At 42.8% G+C, this 17,521-nt stretch overlaps 2 protein-coding genes across 3 annotated transcripts; both read right to left on the bottom strand.

Moving 5' to 3' along the window:
• Nucleotides 1-92: 92 nt before the first annotated feature.
• DOLPP1 (dolichyldiphosphatase 1) lies at nt 93-5,161 on the bottom strand. Its single transcript, XM_053472837.1, has 8 exons — nt 4,941-5,161; nt 2,548-2,648; nt 2,072-2,156; nt 1,751-1,850; nt 1,352-1,450; nt 1,140-1,268; nt 940-1,029; nt 93-410 (listed from the first exon to the last, which is right to left on the bottom strand). The coding sequence occupies exons 1-8, from the start codon at nt 5,014-5,016 to the stop codon at nt 374-376; spliced, it is 717 nt and encodes a 238-aa protein (XP_053328812.1). The 5' UTR covers nt 5,017-5,161; the 3' UTR covers nt 93-373.
• Nucleotides 5,162-7,534: 2,373 nt separating this feature from the next.
• MIGA2 (mitoguardin 2) lies at nt 7,535-16,419 on the bottom strand. 2 transcript variants are annotated; one of them, XM_053472824.1, is made up of 16 exons: nt 16,336-16,419; nt 15,010-15,232; nt 13,681-13,891; nt 12,799-12,908; nt 12,236-12,347; nt 11,868-12,001; nt 11,607-11,721; nt 11,209-11,309; nt 10,825-10,940; nt 10,498-10,570; nt 10,318-10,404; nt 10,090-10,188; nt 9,825-9,959; nt 9,264-9,317; nt 8,879-8,995; nt 7,535-7,721 (listed from the first exon to the last, which is right to left on the bottom strand). In XM_053472824.1, exons 2-16 carry the CDS (start codon nt 15,103-15,105, stop codon nt 7,719-7,721), a joined length of 1,563 nt encoding a protein of 520 aa, XP_053328799.1. In that variant the 5' UTR covers nt 15,106-15,232; nt 16,336-16,419; the 3' UTR covers nt 7,535-7,718. The 2 variants fall into 2 exon arrangements, with proteins under 2 accessions (XP_053328799.1, XP_053328798.1); XM_053472823.1 differs by lacking the exon at nt 7,535-7,721 and adding an exon at nt 8,095-8,323.
• Nucleotides 16,420-17,521: the final 1,102 nt, after the last annotated feature.

Here is a 17,521-nt window from a genome sequence, read left to right as displayed (position 1 = left end):
TTGTGGGAAATGCATTTCATTTGATCATCTGGAAGAAATAAAAAAAAAAAAAAAAAAAAATAAAAAAAAATAAAAAAATGAAGCCCCCCCTCGCCCACCCCCCGTTTCCCTCGTCTCTAGTGGAGCGATTGGAGAAGGTTCTTCGGATAGCGTGCATGTGAGAGCGTTAGCCCCCAGATCTGACATGCAGAGGAGAGCTGTGAGCAAGCCGTACACATGGCGAATCCAGTGGAGGTTAGTCCCTCGTTTGGTCCGTCAGTTTTAATGTTCCTCCCCACGCCATGGGCTGTACTGGCATCGGTTCCTTTCGGCTGCCGTTTTTTCGTGGATCCTACTGGCTACACCCCACCCCGTCAGTTGTCTTGTCTGTGGCTCACTGAAGCTTCGTACCAAGTTTCCGCTGTCTGTTTCTAGAAAGGTATAGAAAATAAAGGGTTTGGAACATGATGCCGGATAAAACATAAGGTTTATTACCTTCAGACTGCAGAGCAAACTTACTAGAACTCGCTATAACAGCACAGTACCTACTTGAGCACAGGTGGCCGTTACAACAACCAACCTAACAGAGCAACTTAGAGGTAATGGCTTTAACATACAAGTCTTTTGCAGAGAATATATCTCTTGGGTCATCTAAACATCACAAAGCTGCTCATGTAGTTTGGGAGCGACCTTTAGGGGGTTATCCAACGGTTATGTTGGAAATCCCATGGTCCTTAGCGGGTTCTCGCTGTTCTGACCTCTGCAGTATGGCAGCAAGACAGCTAGCCTCAAGATGCCACCGCCATAAGGAATCGAGAAGCCCGCTCGGAGCCTCGTTTCAAGAGACGTCTTAGATTCTTTATGGCAGTGGGAGCCTTTGTAAAACTTCACAGACCCTTAAACATTTTCACTGAAAAGCAGCAAGATTTTAAAGCTAAGAAACAAATGGAGGAGTCTTACCTGGCTTCTGCTCGAGTGACGGTGTACTCAAACCATAAGATGTTCGGGATGAGACTGGTATCACGGATAAGGAAGAATTCAGAGATTGGCCTGTGGGCAGAGGGGGAAATGGAAAAGTAAGCCATCTACTACTTACCGTCACACATTGAAACATTTAAATGCAGCCATTTACACATTTGAGAACCAGCAGCGAAACCTACCATGCTGCAATGCGAGGGAACAGCGGCGTTAGGATTTCTTGCGTGATGACAAACCAGCCGATGGCCAGGATACCCCCGGCCACAGCGCCATATAACACCTGGCTCCAGCTGTGATAGAGCAGGTACACCCTACAAGAGAAGAGACATCAGCGGGTGCAAACCGCAACTCTTCAGATGCAAGAAAAGCTGAGTATTAAGGACGGGGCGCGTACCTACTATATGAGACTAGGCCGGCCGCCGTTAGCAGGCAGAGGGACAGTATGTGTCGCCAGAGCAGATCAAGAAAACGGGCATTGTTTGTCTGGTGCATCCTAGAAAGAAACAAATTTTAAAAAAAAATGTATTCATGTATTCATAAGATACTCATTTTTAACATACAGATCCTAAAATTATTACTATTTGAGGGGTGCGTATAATTTTCTCCACAATCTGTCAGCCCTGGCCATTCACCAATTATATATATTTACTATTTTAGGTAGTTTAGTAGATGCCATTTTAACTGTTGCATGTTAGAAACAAAGAACTAATGCGTTTTGTTCTAACACGGCTACCTTGATACTTTTCCTACTTTAATGCTCCTCGGCGATAACTTTTTTATAGTAGAGATTTACCTTAAGTATAGGAAGAGGAATGAATACACAGAGAAAAACCACATGAATTGCGAATGGCTGGAGGGTAACCCATACTCTGTGGTGACTGTTGCGTGCGTTCCTGGGACAGGAGGAGAGAAAAAAAAACCAACATTATTATGTTAGTCCAAACTAGATGATTACTATTCAGATCCCTGGGAGTCGAAAACGTATAACCACCAAAATTGTATTTATCTTTTGGAAAACGTCAGCCATGTTTGACTAGATAGTTAAATTAAAGGGGACATGTTGTACTTCCTGTGCCATTTAAAGGTCAGCTTCAACAGCCAGGCTCTTACGTACCTTCACACGGCCGCGGCTCTCGGACTATGTTCTTTATCATCCAGTTTACGCCTTCATTGAGTACCAGACCTCCAAGAAAGGAAATCTGAAACAGAAAAGGTCAGAAAGTGGTTTATTGATTAAAGTGGGAGTTGGCCCAGGTAGAGATGTGATGGATGTAATTATCACTGAGATTTACCCAGGCCCACAGGTGACAGATTACTCCAGATGGACCGGAGACCAACGCAAAATGGGCTGACAGTTGACCTGAAGATATGGAAAATCTCAGCCAAGTTTTGTTAGACCGAGTTTCCACTGGGTAAAATCCCAATAAAAAGCCAACGGGGATTGTATTTCCGATAGGCTTAAAGTTACGAAGCCGTGACATCATCTGACTTCGTGTCATGCGATGCGTAAAGCCGAATGAGTCTCAGTCTTATCATGACCTAAATTATCAGGGGAGCAGAAAAAAAAAAAAAAAAAAAAAAAGGACTCACCGTGTGAAGCTCCCTCTTAAATATGATCAGCGTGCCAAAACTAATGAGAATGAAGATTGGTCCTAAGCTGAGGTAGGCTAAGAGCTGCCCGTATACATCTCCTGTAAGGAACAAAACGGTAGCGGATTCAGAATATTGGTGCCTGTTTTAGAAAAGAATAACGTGTTCTAAACAACTTAACGCAGAAACATGCATACATAGAATATATATACTCCATAACGTATATATTCTATACGTACACATTATGGGGTACACATTCAAGGGGTAGGCAGGAGGCTATCCTAAACAAAAGCAAAGACCCAAGGCTGAATAAGGCGATTCCGGTGTGAAAACGATCATATCACCATTGCAAATAAAGGAACGTCCCACTTGTTACTATGGTGATAAGACCAATTTTCCTAATGTTTACACCAGAACTACTTTTTACAGATATCACGATGCGTTTATCAAAAGGAATGTATGCAAGAGGCCAGAAAAGAAGCTGATAAGATAAGATTTGGTTCGGCGTGAGTCATGTGCGTATCAGGATACAGTTAAGCAGACTTGCGCCGCTAACGATCCAATGCTTTTTGCTTCAGACAGTTTAGTCTTCGCTCTGCCGCACGCGCGAGGGGCTCGCTTTGCTGCGGGAAAGATAAGAACATCGTTATGAATTATTTAACGAGATAGTTTAGTCACGCCATTAGAAAGGGAAACCGCCGAGCTCGCAAACCTAAAGGAGAAGCGGCCAAGCTTAAAGGGACCCTCATGACCCTAAGATGTCAAAAACCTCTGTTGCAGGAAGCTTTAATGTTTTTATAAGTAATATCAGATTAGATATATCTGTAGCAGTTTATTGGAACAAAATAAGATGCGCCGGGGGGGATCTCTGCTGCACGCTAGGGGTCTCTGAGGGTCACGCACAATATATATTTTTCTCTCTCCATAGGACTTTCCCCATAAAAGAGATTCACCTCTTTAGGCCACTAAAGGTGACCGGGCTCGTAACATCAGATCACCTTTCCTATCTAACAAGAACAAACATACGTCTTTACTTCTAAGCCACGAGACGGCTAGAATAACAACGATCTGCGTTACAACCATTTGGGGCGTTTTCTCAAGTTTTTCAGCGATCATACAGCCTGACGGAAGCTCATATCAGACATCACTATTTGCAATTCAAATTTCTGTATCTGCGATCCTCATCTGCCACAAAATCTATTTGCTTGCGAGCGACCTTAACGCTGCAGGAGCGGAACATCTGCACGGGCAGCAATAAAGAAACCCACCATACGAAAAATTATATATATATACACACATATTTTATAATGCAGGAGGGTTGCATTATAACTTTCTGTGGTTATAGGACAGCAGCCACCTCCTGGTTTTCTTTAAGAAGAAGAAGAAAACTACAATTTAAAAGCCTTTAATTTTTTTATATGTTAGGGAGAGTGCAGGTGGCTACAGAACACGAGCGCAAGGCGCATGCACAACCCCGCTGCCCACGGGCGTCCGCGCTTAACTTTTGGGCTAATTAGATGTATTCGAGTTGAAGGAGTTGGAGCTTTTTTTCAGAGCCACAATCTTTGCAAAACTGCGCTTTATGTCCCGAGAAGTTAAGGAGCCGTCGGGCCCATCTGAAGGAATCCACCCCGGTCTCATGGAGATCGCTGCAGTTTTCTCGGTTAAGTATGAATGGTTGCCGTACATTACCAGGTGGAAGGCTGGCAACATAAAAGGATCCAGTCATCACATCTAGTTGCCCATTTTCCCGGCTGTAAAGACTCAAGCCTTAATCAGTCGTTGCATGTTTAATACCCTCACTGTATTACCCTCTACCACTTCTGCTGGGAGGCTGTTCCACTTATATACAACCTTCTCAGTAAAACAGACTAAAACTTCCTTCCATCTAAACCTATGAACCTCCTGTTTTAGATCATGGGCTCTTGTTCTAACATTAAACTTCCCCCCTGTACTTCATTTATTTATATGTTTCTCTCTCTTCCACCCTCTTTCAACTATACAGCACAGATTTAAACCGAGTGTATGTACAATATCTCAATAAAAAGTTAAACGTGTGTGTGTGTGTGTGTATATATATATATATATATATATATATATATATATATATATATATATATATATATATATATATAATGTGGATCTATACACTAAGACAGATATAATGACACACACCAGGAAACACAGGTACCTATTCTCCTGCATTGACATATCACGCATGCGTAACAGGTTGGTTCACTATTGGCAGCGACCAGCATTGCGCATGCGTACTGCTCAATAATCCCCACGCAGAGTTCATTATTTCGCAGCTGCATCCCCTCCCTCGATAGTTCCCATGTATATAACGACAGTCCCGAGGTATAAGCGGGAGATAACGTAAGCGAAATTCTTACCGGCAGGATACTCTACGTGAGTAAGAGAAACCGGACGCCATTGAGCTGAGACCGAGCACTGTTCCACGGCCGCCATCTTACCCGGATACCGGGCGTTTGGAAACTACCAATAACGAGAGAGCGAGGAGGAGGTGCCAACCAATGGGAGGACAATGTAAGGTGATACGTCAAGCAAAGCCAATCCGAGAGCTGGGCAGGTATTAAGCACAACCAATAAGAAGAAGGAACGGGAGCCACGCAACGGCAGTGCGTATACGCCAGATACGTAGCCAATCCCATGGCAGTGTATTTGACTACCCAATCATAAACCGAAAAAGGCTTTATTGCTCGGAGACTCCAGCAATAGGAGTTGTGGGTTTCAATAACCGGGGTAATTAGCATCCAATGAAAGGAAAGACTGAACAGTATTCAGCAAATGAGAAAAATAGGGACAATCTGGCGGGAATTGCATGTTTCTACAAGGCTCCCCAACCACATATCTGCGTTTCTATGAGGGACTAGTGAGCATATTTCCCTCAGATTAAGACAGAAGCCTGAGAACACAGCCATTTCATCTTAACTGTATTCTATATAAATAAAGCTTTATGCTTCAATATTCTCCATGCATTACATCATTAATAACCTGTCCTTTTTCCTCCCTGATACCTCTTTTCTCTAGGAGCTCAGAATGTATGAGGGTATGACAGGGTTTTACAGCCTCAAAAGCCCCAATAACATGCATAGAAACAGCAGGAAATGGGTTAATAAATCAAATTACAATATTCTTCTAAATAACTCGCTTATTTACATAAATAGCTATTAAAAAGGTCTTTGTAAAGCGCCAACGTGTAGTTACCCCTCTAACAATACCCCTTAACTAAAAGTGCCCCAACTTTGGCCATTTCAAACCTTGGCAGGTGTGGAACGTAGGCATTTTTGGGGCAAAAGAACAGTTAACAATACGCTTTTAAAATTAAGTCATAAATTTGTGTAAAAACGGAACGTGAAACATATCGTATAGACAGAATAAATAAGATATATTGTACGTCAGAGTTTTACTTTATTCATTCTACCCGCCATCTTTTTTGAAGGTGACGTAGAACACAGTGACATTCACACAGATGTGTTTTTACATATTACAAACATTAATATGATCATTGATCCAGAAATTTTAAATTAAAAATACAAATTTAAAATGTTTCACATGTTCAGGAACACGGATTCCTTTCCGAACGAGTATCCATCCAGCAGACGAATTAAACAGTTACAGACTTTCCTGAGACACGTTCCAAAAACATACATGCAGCACGTCTTAATGAGTTGGTAGCTACCTTGCCATTTGTTATTTTACCGTAGTCAATAAAGTTATTCCTGATCATGTGGAGTCCTCCATGCCGGGAAACAATGGGGAACATTATGTAAAAATGTCTAAAAACCCACCAATGGTATGATCCAATCAGCAGGAGAATTATAATAATTAAATCATTTTTTTTTCTAAAAACACGGTAATTCACTGAAAATTTACAGCCCAAAAAGCACCAATTTAGAACAATATGGTTTTGTTACATTAAAAAGGTGTTTTGATACACTTTATTTGGGCAAATAAAATTCACTATCGAGCAACTTAAGAGCATCCTGAACAAAATAATTGTTATTTTTACACAATAATATTTTGTTCTTTTACTAAAATGTTATATAGTTGCTAGGCATCTTTAAAGAGACAGAGACATTCTCAGCACTTGATCCCCTGGGAAATTAATATTTTAGTACAAATGTTGCTGTATCCTCAAGGTTTAAAGTAACAGTAAAGTCCTTCTTTATGACGACAAGTGAATAACTTCCCAATATTTCTAAGCATCATCTATGGTTTCTACTGCCTCCTCCTCTATCCAGGGGTTCAGCAATGAACTCGATCATTCCAGAAGAACTCCGGCATCCCATGAAAAGTTTGGGGTCTTTTAGCTTTTTTTTAATGGAAAACAAGGACATTTTTCGCTGTAACATAATTGCAAGAGAGTTTCCAACGATCAATTAGCCTTTTAAAATTAAATCAGCGAACACAATGTGCCATTGGAACACAGGAGTGATGGGAGTGATAAAAGGGCCATTGTGGGCCTATGAAGAGATTCCATTTACAATCAGCCGTTAAAGCTGCTATAAATATACTATTTTTTGTGACTAAGTGCGACATTAGAAACACCATTCATAGTACTGCTGATCGCCCAATAAATTCTTTAACTGTGTAAAATTCTTCCTCATTCATAATTTATCCGGGGGACATTTAAATGATCACGTGACACGAAAGCATGCACTGATAGGCCATATAAACCAACACATCTGATAAGGATTTATTAGCTTAACATACCAGAGAGAATTAATGGTTCTTGAACCGTGGAGCAAAGATAGAAGAGCACACAAAACACGGACACCGTCAGACAAGCCCTTAAAAAGCCAGGAGCCTCCGTACATGATTCAAACTCCTTGCACTTAACGTTACGTTGCTTACAATACAAATCCTTCATCTTAGATTACCAGCCTACAGCGCAGATCAACACACAGACCTCCGGCTGGTCCGTCGGAGGCGTGCATTCACGACAAATCCCGGCTTTAATTACACGGCCAACCGGCGTCTACACTGGTGAGAAGACATGGTTAGAACGTGTCCAGAAGCGCCGATAACGCGCAGATTGTGCATTAAATACATGAATTCGCTCAAAGTCCATCAAACATTCCATTCACATTTTAGGTGCAGAATTAAAGCGACATTTACGTACAGGTTACAATTTTGCTCCCGCCGAGTCACTGCGCGATAAAACAAAACGTGGGTTAAAAAGACTTCGATTTCTCTGCTGGCAAAGGTCTGGTTTTAAAATAGTTTCTGATTGAAACGATGATTTAAAAGAATGACGATTTGCTTCATATCGAATCCAGAGAACGGCAGGAGGAGGATAGAGCAAGCTTGTGCAAAGGGAAGCCCCCAAACCTCGTGGTCTCGCTTTAAATCCAACGTCGGAACTTTACAAATTTTTTTTTTTTTTTGCCAAGCGATCAGGTTGGCCAGTCGATAAAAAAAAACAAACATTTAAGAATTGTACAATCTGTTGATCTAAGTTGAAGGCCAGAAGTTGGAAGGTTTCCCACAATCTCCATGTTTCAACTGGTGTTTTTCTAAAAGTTTTGGGAGTTTTTTTGCGTTAGAATAATCAAACACCATGTTCTAGAAGTCTATTTCCAGCGGTTACGTCTCCGTTTGCCTCACGCAAAGTATCTACACCCAGATAGCCCAAGAGAATTTCGCTCCGTCTTCGGGAGAGGTGGAGAACGTCTTCCGCCAGAGACTGGACCGACGTATATCTCACTTTATCCAAGTCAAACATGTCCTTTAAATACTGTACAATCTGGTGCTGTTAAAAAAAGGGGGGGGGGACCCATCAGACCTCATAATATATTTAAACTGCCTATCGCCGATATTTAAACCAGCCCTCTATTGCCACCCTGCTCAGGAACATCTCCAACGCTATTTGTTTACTTGCAGGCCACACATGGAAAGGGATGATCAGCAACTTAATCACAAGGAATAATAATGCAGAAGCAGAGAAGAAGGGGTTAACATACATTTCCTTGTGATTTTTATTCTGCACGGAGCGTTCCGAACTGTAAAATGTCGGATTTGGTCGATTTGATTGGACGAATCAGTCGCCGACGCATTTCTCGAGAGTTAAGCAAAGCATTTTGGATGATGTCATGGGATGATGTTGATGATGGCATTGGAGGCAGAACAATGGTTTGCCAGCTATTTCTGGACAAATAAATATTAACTAATAAATATTCTCTGTAAGGGCACGATTAACACAACGCGGTTATTCACCAGACTAAATGCTTAGGTTAGGACGAGAAATAAAAAGATTCTTGATATAGATTTGAATTCAAGAAGCCTGAAGTATCAGCAAACGGCTTACCTTAAAGAAATTACAGGTTTCTGTCAATTGCTCTTTAGGCCCCAGAAAACCGAATGCCAGAATGGGGCTGACATGCTCCGATACGGAGTAGAAATGGGATATGAATCCATCGGGAACCTGTGTTAAAAACAAGTTTGTGTAAAAGAATAAATTCTTTATTTCAAGCAAATCACCCCTTATGTTTTACAGATCAGATGACTTACAAAAAAAGTTAGTTTTTATTTAAATTGTACTTTAAGAGAAGAAAAAAAAAAGCTATCCATACTAAAAGATCACTTTTTAAATAATTTCTAGCCCCATGTTTGTCTTTAACACAAAGCATTATTTGCATGCATATGACAACTGATGAATAATTGTTATTTACCACTATGGGAGATATACTTACCATTAGAAGCCTTCTTTTAGCTTTTAAGACTGACCAGCAGGCAGTTGCCAATGCCTACAAAAAAAAAGTTAAACCTGGCAAAAAGTAGCAGAAAATGGAAATGTATTTTTCCGCCGTTCCGGCACGCGATTGGCATCTCTTTTCAACGGCACATTAACAGGTTTTTACATCTGGTTATAACAGTTCAGAAAATGGAACGTTCAGAGGAGAGCACGCAAGGAAAATAGTTTGAAATACTTTACTAAACATGTCTTTAAAATATCGCATGATGAAGATATAGGTTAACTTCCAGTGACAAAGGTTTTATAGATGGTAAAAAACTAGACCTGTTTGCACGTTTAGGACATTTCCTTAGATGCAACGGTCTCATAGGTTTGATTTGAATCCATCTGCAGAAGAGACCTCTGAGGTCCCAAACGTCAAGGAGACCTCACATCTTTTCCTATGTTGGCCCCAAAAAAGTCTAAACTTTGACTAAAGGATTCCAGAAAAACCTTGGCCTGTGACATATTCTGGTAGCTTCTGACAAAGCTTTGCGTTTCTAATACGTATTCCACTCACAGTCTCCTTGAAGCTGTCGGAAAGCCAACGGTTCCGTAACACAGCAATGACAGAGGAGGGTGGGTTCTCAAGGTCTTCGAAGGCATCCATTAGTATGAAATCCATCGCTATGTCAAAGAAATTCATGCAGACCACCTGGGAAGGCAACGCAAATAAGAAATTATATATATATATATATATCATTGTATATATACGTCACAGAACAATGGATCTTAGAACCCACAGACGGGACATACACATGACAGTGATGGACAGCTTTACTTACCCCACGTCCTTCAAGTTCCTTTTGGGTGGTCGGCCATGTTTCTTCCTTTAATGCATAACGCAGCATCTCCTCATAGTTTTCATGGAATCCCTTTGGGTTCTGGAGGATTTAAAACATCAATGACAAGTTTATTAGGCAACGAGAACATTCGACAATCTTTTCCGGGGCATAAAATACACCACGGAGGCTTTTGAAGTTTGGGAAGGACACGCGTGATCCCATTTATACCTTCTCAGCTTTAATCATGAGTCCCGTGACCATCTGCTTGCCGACTTCACCAAAAAACAACCGGTTTCCTTCATCCTGAAGCAGAATCTGCAATTATGAAACAAAAACAAACATTTACGCTTGTGACAAACACAGAAACAGCAGCGAGCTGGGGGTCGGAGGAAGCGCGGTCACCGTCACCTTGAACGCCTGACGGACGCAGTGCAACTTGGCCAGGAAATCATGGTCGTTGTAGCAACACAGCAACTCTGTCCTACAATACAAAGCACAAAATTCAAGACCATTAACAAGATTTCAAGGTACATTTTAGATAGAAGCTCTTACAGACAAAGCTGTCTTGCGAGTTGAAAAGGAGGAACTTTGTCAACCCAAGTATCAAAGTCAATTGGGAGGGTCCCCCTCAGCCCACAAATTATGTCATCAGTTTTAAAACACACATTTTCCAGGGCACTTAGTCTGAAAACCTGCATATATGCTCCTTGCAATATATACATATATATTCATTACCTTAGTGTCCTGCAAGATACTCCTCCTTCTGTGACCAACTTCAGAGCTTCTTCATAAGCAGCTGCTGGCTTTGGTGGCGACGGCAGAAGGTCATTGATTTGCGAAGGATTAAAGATCTGGCGGAAAAAAAAAGGGAGATCGAAGACATTAACTCTTCTGTAGCCAGGTTTGGGAGTTTAATCTTCTAATTTAACAATGAATACTAGGTCCAGAGGCATGCACTTTATTTTTATTTTTGACCAAATGTTCTATGAAAAAAAAAAAAAAAAAAAAATCTGTTGTATTGTTGCTTTCAAATGTTTTTGCGCTGTTCTCCAGCTCTGCCCCTAGAGATGCAGCGTGCGCTTGGTCTTGATAATCCAATAAACCTTGCGTGGTAGTCACCTCGGCAGCAGAGAAAAAGGATTCATCGGATGTGGTACTCCATTCATCATCCATGCGCAACGGCCTCTTGCCCTCTGAAATGGGGAACATCAGAGCTCCTTCTGGATTGGGAGAGTACAACGTCAGGTGCGACATTACACTGCCGAGCGCATCGTAGTCAGTGGCAGCAATCCAGCTATTATCGGTACCGTAATTATTAATTAATAAAAACAATGAATACTTTAGCCAGGTTGAGAAACTCCTAGCCCCACAACAACAATACATGTATATATGGACCTAAAATCATATTCAAACAGCGTAATTACGTTATATCTCAGCATAACTGTGCGGGGTCACGGGGAGGACTAACCATGCAAATTAGGTCAGGTAGCCGATACCAGAAAGATTTTAAGGTTTACCCAAATCCATCAGCAGGCCGTCTTGGGGGGTATTTGTTCCGAATTCTTCCTGCAGGTTGTAGGCACGATGCAGAAGGGCCTCGAGTCTGCCTGCGAATTCCCTGCTTTGGGAATCCTATAAGAAATAAGGCAGGTTAAATAAATGATTTGCCCTATTTGGCATTTAAAGTGACGGCCCGCGCATGCAAATGTCTCATTAACTGCTTGTTAATAAAGCTGAAACCATACTGGTTCTGACGCCCAGATCTTCTGAATACCGACCTCCGTCATGTCTATGGATGCGCTTTCGTTGAGGATCTCGCTAGTTTCAGCCGTCGGGGTATTTGAGCTGCACCGTTGCCCAATGTGTAGCGCCTGTTGCCACTTATGCAACGCTTCCTCAAACAGCTCCATCCCTGAAGACCAAATACAAAGTTACTGGGGAACGGGTCCCCGCCGAGATGGAAACACCACCAATGGTTGGCACACATAGAAACAGTGCTAGTTACTTTCAGACAATGGTCTTATCACCATAGCAACCAATGTAACATTCCTGCTGATTTAGCCCATTCCACCGGCTGCTATGGCGTTAAAAGCACTTCCTTATAAAATCTATAACCCCTGAATAAGCCTTAAAAAGGTTTTCTGACCTTGGACGTATAGATTTTCTGCATTGGCATCTTCCCCAAACGAGGGTTCATCCATTTCGCGGGTCTCCCACGTCGCCTCGGCCGTAGCATTGGAAGAGTTCACAGCCACTACCTACCGGTCAAAGCCGAAGAGGATACAGTAGCACAAAAACGTGGCCAAGTAGGTACCAGTAACAGGTCCCATCGCTGCCTTTAAGTTAAGTTATTTTCCCTCCGGCAGGTCAGAGGTCACCATTCTATAGGGCCCGACCTGCTTAACGCATTTCTTCCTTGTACCGACCACCCTTGCCTTCACCCGTCCTTTAAAAGGTTTCCACGGCCACTGGGCTTCCTCCATAAGGAAGAGCCATGGAAGTAACGAGCAGCTTAAGTAGTAAATTGGGATTCATTAATAATGGACACAGCCAGCTTCTGGACGGCCGGCGGGCATCAGCAGGGAAGTAGACGGGGGGGGGGCTCAAACTCTTATAGGAATTTAGTGCCCTTTTTTATCTTGTAAAATGTACAGATTTGGGAATGTGTAACTATACAAAGATGTCGGCATGCGGTGCCACGGGTCTTACCGACGCAAGGCTCTGCGAGGAACTCGAGTGCTTGCTCGGCTCGAGGGAGGAAATGCCACTCAGGGTATCATTACTCTTACAGCCCGGACTCTGCACCCTGCGGGGGTAACCTGGAAATCAAATAAAGCGTCATAACCGGAGATATTTGGGACGAGCGCCAAGCTGAATGTCTGATGGCAGAGAAACAAAGCAAGGAAATGGAAAAAATAAGTTCTTAACGGAGGCTTTTAATAAAAACGCAAGAAAAAAAAATGTGCAAAAGCTTGTGAAAGCTATAAATATATAGAGATATTTTTAACTTAATATTTTATATACCCCCATCTGTATTTCACCAAATAAAAAGGAGTTTTATGGGAAACTGCATTCTGCCAATGAGAGGAGGCGTCTCTGCCTTGCTTACTTCCCATTGGCTACAGAGCATTCTAATTTGGATACACAAGGATACAGTTTTATAAATTAACATTTAATGGGCACAAACCATCATATGCACTTTAATATATATGACAGCTGAGGGGTCCCTTGAAATTTGTGTTGTACCCCCTTTAAACTGCATCCCACCATATTCATTTGCCCCCTTGCTTGCTACAACCCCCCCCCCCTCCCAACTATCGGGGGTTCATCTCCAGCTCCCAGACTACTCAAGAAATGAGCTTTTTAAGTAATAAATGGCTTTGCGGCACTGGGTTTAGGATGAACGCTCTGCAGTTACTGTGTTTAGTAGTTAAAACGAAATCCGCCTGCTTATAATCTGAATTAATGTTTATTAGGATCAACGCATTCCTCGCTGCCCAGAGAAACCGGATTCTGGATTATTTGTGCAGATCTGGTGGTGCGAGATTCCTGAATGAATAAAAGCACGGTCAGCGTGTAAGGAGGATTCACCTTTCTTTACGGAAGAGGCACGTCTGACAGGCAAGACGGCTGCCGGAACGCTCCCCGGCTTCAAGCCGCCTCCGTCGCCCGCCGTCTGCTTCTTCTTGTGTTTTCGGCGCTTCAGCTGATGAGCAGCTAGAGCCAGCGCTACCGTACCGAGCGCCGTGGCAAAGAGGACCTTCCGCAGTCCTGGCGACAGCCTGAGCTGGGACAACGTGGACTGCAATAACACGAAACCCCACGTTAATAGAATCATTCAATCCGCCGGCAGATCGGCCCCATTCGGCCCCCGTCTAGTCTGCACGTTTCTCCTGCTGTAAAGACTCAAACCTTAATCAGTAGTTGGTCTCGTCTTCGATTCAGGAGCCGTATGTCTATCCCATGCATGTTTAAATCCCTTCACTGTGTTACCCTCTACCACCTCTGCTGGGAAGCTGCTCCAGATCACCATCACAATAAACATAAAACAGTATTCACTGAACAATTAAAACAATAAGTCAGCTCCTGCCGCCAACAGAGCGAAAACAAGACGTATAGAAAGCTAATAGGAGACTCCAAACCGTACTTTTTCCTTTTGATTGATTTAATGAGACTCTATCACAACGTTTATATTAATATTAACTTCATTTTTAATTTTACATTTTAAAGTCTTCACCGTGTTGCGTTATGCAAATCATTAACCGCAGGATATTTGCCAACAGCATCATCTGCATCAGGCAGAGCAAAGGGAAAAAGGAGATCAGAACAATGCTTGATGTACTCCTTTGGGAGTGACAAAGGAGTGATGAGAGTGACAAAGGAGTGATGAGAGTGACAAAGGAGTGATGAGAGTGACAAAGGAGTGATGAGAGAGATTCCATTAAAAATCAGCCGTTTCCAGCTACAACAGTAATTTCAAACATTAACCCCATCTGCGCTGGATTTCTGATCCATTTCATGTTATTTTTATTAGGCGAATACTAGGCTTTTTATTTACAGAAACAAAGTAAACAAAGTGTTCCAACAGAAGCTCATTAAAGCCGAACCACAAGCTTCTCTAGCATATAGACAGGTGATCTGGAGAGCATCCAAACGCCTCCTGGAATAGCGTGTGTATAATGTGTATTGATTTCCTACATAAAATTATTATTATTGTGTTATGTAGCGCCGTCATATTCCACAGTGCTGTACAATTCTAGTTCTTTTCCCCCAAAAAGCGAATGGCGCTTTTACCTTTTTTTAGTTACGTATGACATACAGAACCCGGGTTACGTTTTATTAAGTGTTCCAGGCACAGGTTTCATGGTTCTTTACAGCGAGATTCGTCCCGTACATACAGAGAAGATAAGACGTATTTACCTGTCCAAAGGTTGTGTAGAGAAACACGGGGATTTCTGCCACTGTCATAGCGAGCGCCTGGATAATGGACATCCCCTCCGCTCTCTGGAACGCCATCGTTACCAGCCGGGGGGGCCGAAGACTCAGAAGAGAACGCTTGGATTTACTGCAGGCGTGGATTACTGCCCGTCCGAGTCAGAGCATTCGATACAATAACGAGGTTCGGGCGTCCCATCTCCGCTACCTAAAGAAGAATAACCGTGATTGGGGGTTTGCATTCGCACCCGATAGACACCCTAAATTATTGGCTCTACGTTCGGGGCCTTTGGACGAGCATCAGCGGGACACCGGCAGGAGCGATCTTTGGGACACCGGCAGGAGCGATACATGTCGGCTGCCCCTGCAGAACCCTAGATTTAAAGTGTAAATAGACCAATGCCCACCCAAAATACAACGCTGACATCATCTCAGGACCTTATATTATTATTATTTATTGTTTTATATAGCGCTGTCAAATACCATAGCGCTGTATGATTGATAGTAATGATCCCAATTGTATGTATGTGTGTATTATATATATATATATATATAATGGAAAGGGAAAGTGCCAACATAGGCTATAGCGCTGTACAAATAAAGAAACATTGTTAGCACAAGGCAACATTTTGACATTACCCAGTAAATGAAGAACCGGATGGCAAGAAGAGGACGCTTCGGAACTACCTCACCCTCCTGCCCTCTCCATGTACACGGAAACAGAATCTGACAACAGATCGGCCCCATTCGGCCCCCATCTAGTCGCCTGTTTCTCCTGCTGTAAAGACTCAAACCTTAATCAGACTTCGGTCTCGTCTTAGATTCGGGAGCCATACGCCTATCCCATGCATGTTTAAATCCCCTCACTGTATTAACCTCTACCACTTCTGCTGGGAGGTAGATCTATTTATCTACTACATCCCAGTAAAGTAAACTTTCCTTACATTCCATCTAAGCCTCTGACCCTCTATATCCTGTTCATGTTTACATTACATTGGGATACATCCATTGCCTGAAAGCTCAAACAGCAGAGCTATATGACTACACCGTGCTTCAAATCCGATGCTCGCCCCACGGAGATGGATCAGCTGTCAGAGACAATCCCCGAGCAGCTGGTTCACTGGTAAAACAGGCTGGAGGAAGCCATGAACCCCGCGATTATTAAGGGGCCATTAATAAAGCACCATATTCACAAACACATGGAATAATCGCCATGACAACCACTGGCTGCACAGTGTTCTGTTTCCATGGGAACCAGCAGACGGCCCTGTGCGCCTCCTTACTTCCCTTGGTCCGTATCCAGTCACTCACCGACTCCTCTCTCCCGAAGGGCAGCGTCTCCTCCAGCTTCGTGCAGCCGAACGCTGCCGCCAAGGAGAGGCGGGTACTGTCCAGGAGCGTCAGGACCGGCAGCCAATGAGAAATTGCTGCCGAATCCCCATGCTCCAAGGTAGACCAATCAACGAACAGCTTTGGTTTCGCATGCACTTGCGCTAGAAGGGCAGTGAAGACTTCCTGGATGGTGTGCTCTTTCATTGGTTGCGGATCTGCGTCAGTGAGCGGGGTCGTGGCAACTCTTAAAGTGACACAAAGATGGTAAAAGGTCAATAGGACCAACAGCTTGGCCAAACCTGTCAGTCTCACACACACACAAACTAACACACTAACACACTAACACACTAACACACATACACACATATACACTAACTCACACTCATACAAAATAACACGCATACACACACATATACGCTAACACACACACACTCACACATACACACACTCACACATACACACATACACACATATACACTAACTCACACTCATACAAAATAACACCTTACACACACATATACGCTAACACACACACACTCACACATACACACACTCACACACTCACACATACACACATACACACATATACACTAACTCACACTCATACAAAATAACACCTTACACACACATATACGCTAACACACACATACACACACTCACACATACACACATATACATTCACACATACACACTAATACACAATAACACATACACACACTAACACACTCACAGATACACTAACACATACACACACACACTAATACACACAAACTAACACACACTCACACATACACACTAATACACATACACTAACACGCACACATACACACTAACAAACACTACCACACATACACACACACATACACACATTCACACATACACACACTAATGCATACGCACTCGCATTAAAACCTCCTCACTATATCATCACACCCCGCTGCCGTGGTAACATCACGTCACGTGACTCCGCTGCGCCCCCGCTTCTTGTGGGTCAGGTGGTCCAACTTGGACCGGCGCAGTTTGAGAAATTTTTTAAGTGCCTCCGGTGGGGGGGGAAATTGCCCTCTACCTTCCACTTAGCCTGCTGGTTGCCGTGGGCAACGGGGTATAGAAACAATTGTTTTTATACAAAATATTGCTACTTTTAATGCTGTAGAATCCTACG

Source organism: Spea bombifrons, chromosome 8, assembly GCF_027358695.1.
Source record: "Spea bombifrons isolate aSpeBom1 chromosome 8, aSpeBom1.2.pri, whole genome shotgun sequence".
NCBI lineage: Eukaryota > Metazoa > Chordata > Amphibia > Anura > Pelobatidae > Spea > Spea bombifrons.
This window is presented reverse-complemented; position numbering and strand designations above follow the sequence as displayed.

Bases quoted from the DNA above. Each gene is read 5' to 3' on its own strand.
- DOLPP1 (XM_053472837.1), bottom strand. From the start codon at position 5,016: ATGGCGGCCGTGGAACAGTGCTCGGTCTCAGCTCAATGGCGTCCGGTT. The intron at 1,269-1,351 runs GTACGCGCCCCG...CTTCTCTTGTAG, and splicing joins GGCCTAGTCTCATATAGTAG to GGTGTACCTGCTCTATCACA. The intron at 1,030-1,139 runs GTAGGTTTCGCT...CTCTGCCCACAG, and splicing joins TTCCCTCGCATTGCAGCATG to GCCAATCTCTGAATTCTTCC.
- MIGA2 (XM_053472823.1), bottom strand. From the start codon at position 15,105: ATGGCGTTCCAGAGAGCGGAGGGGATGTCCATTATCCAGGCGCTCGCT. The intron at 9,960-10,089 runs GTAAGTAAAGCT...TTGCCTTCCCAG, and splicing joins AGGAACTTGAAGGACGTGGG to GTGGTCTGCATGAATTTCTT. The intron at 8,324-8,878 runs GTAAGCCGTTTG...TTTTTTTAACAG, and splicing joins AAACCTGTAATTTCTTTAAG to CACCAGATTGTACAGTATTT.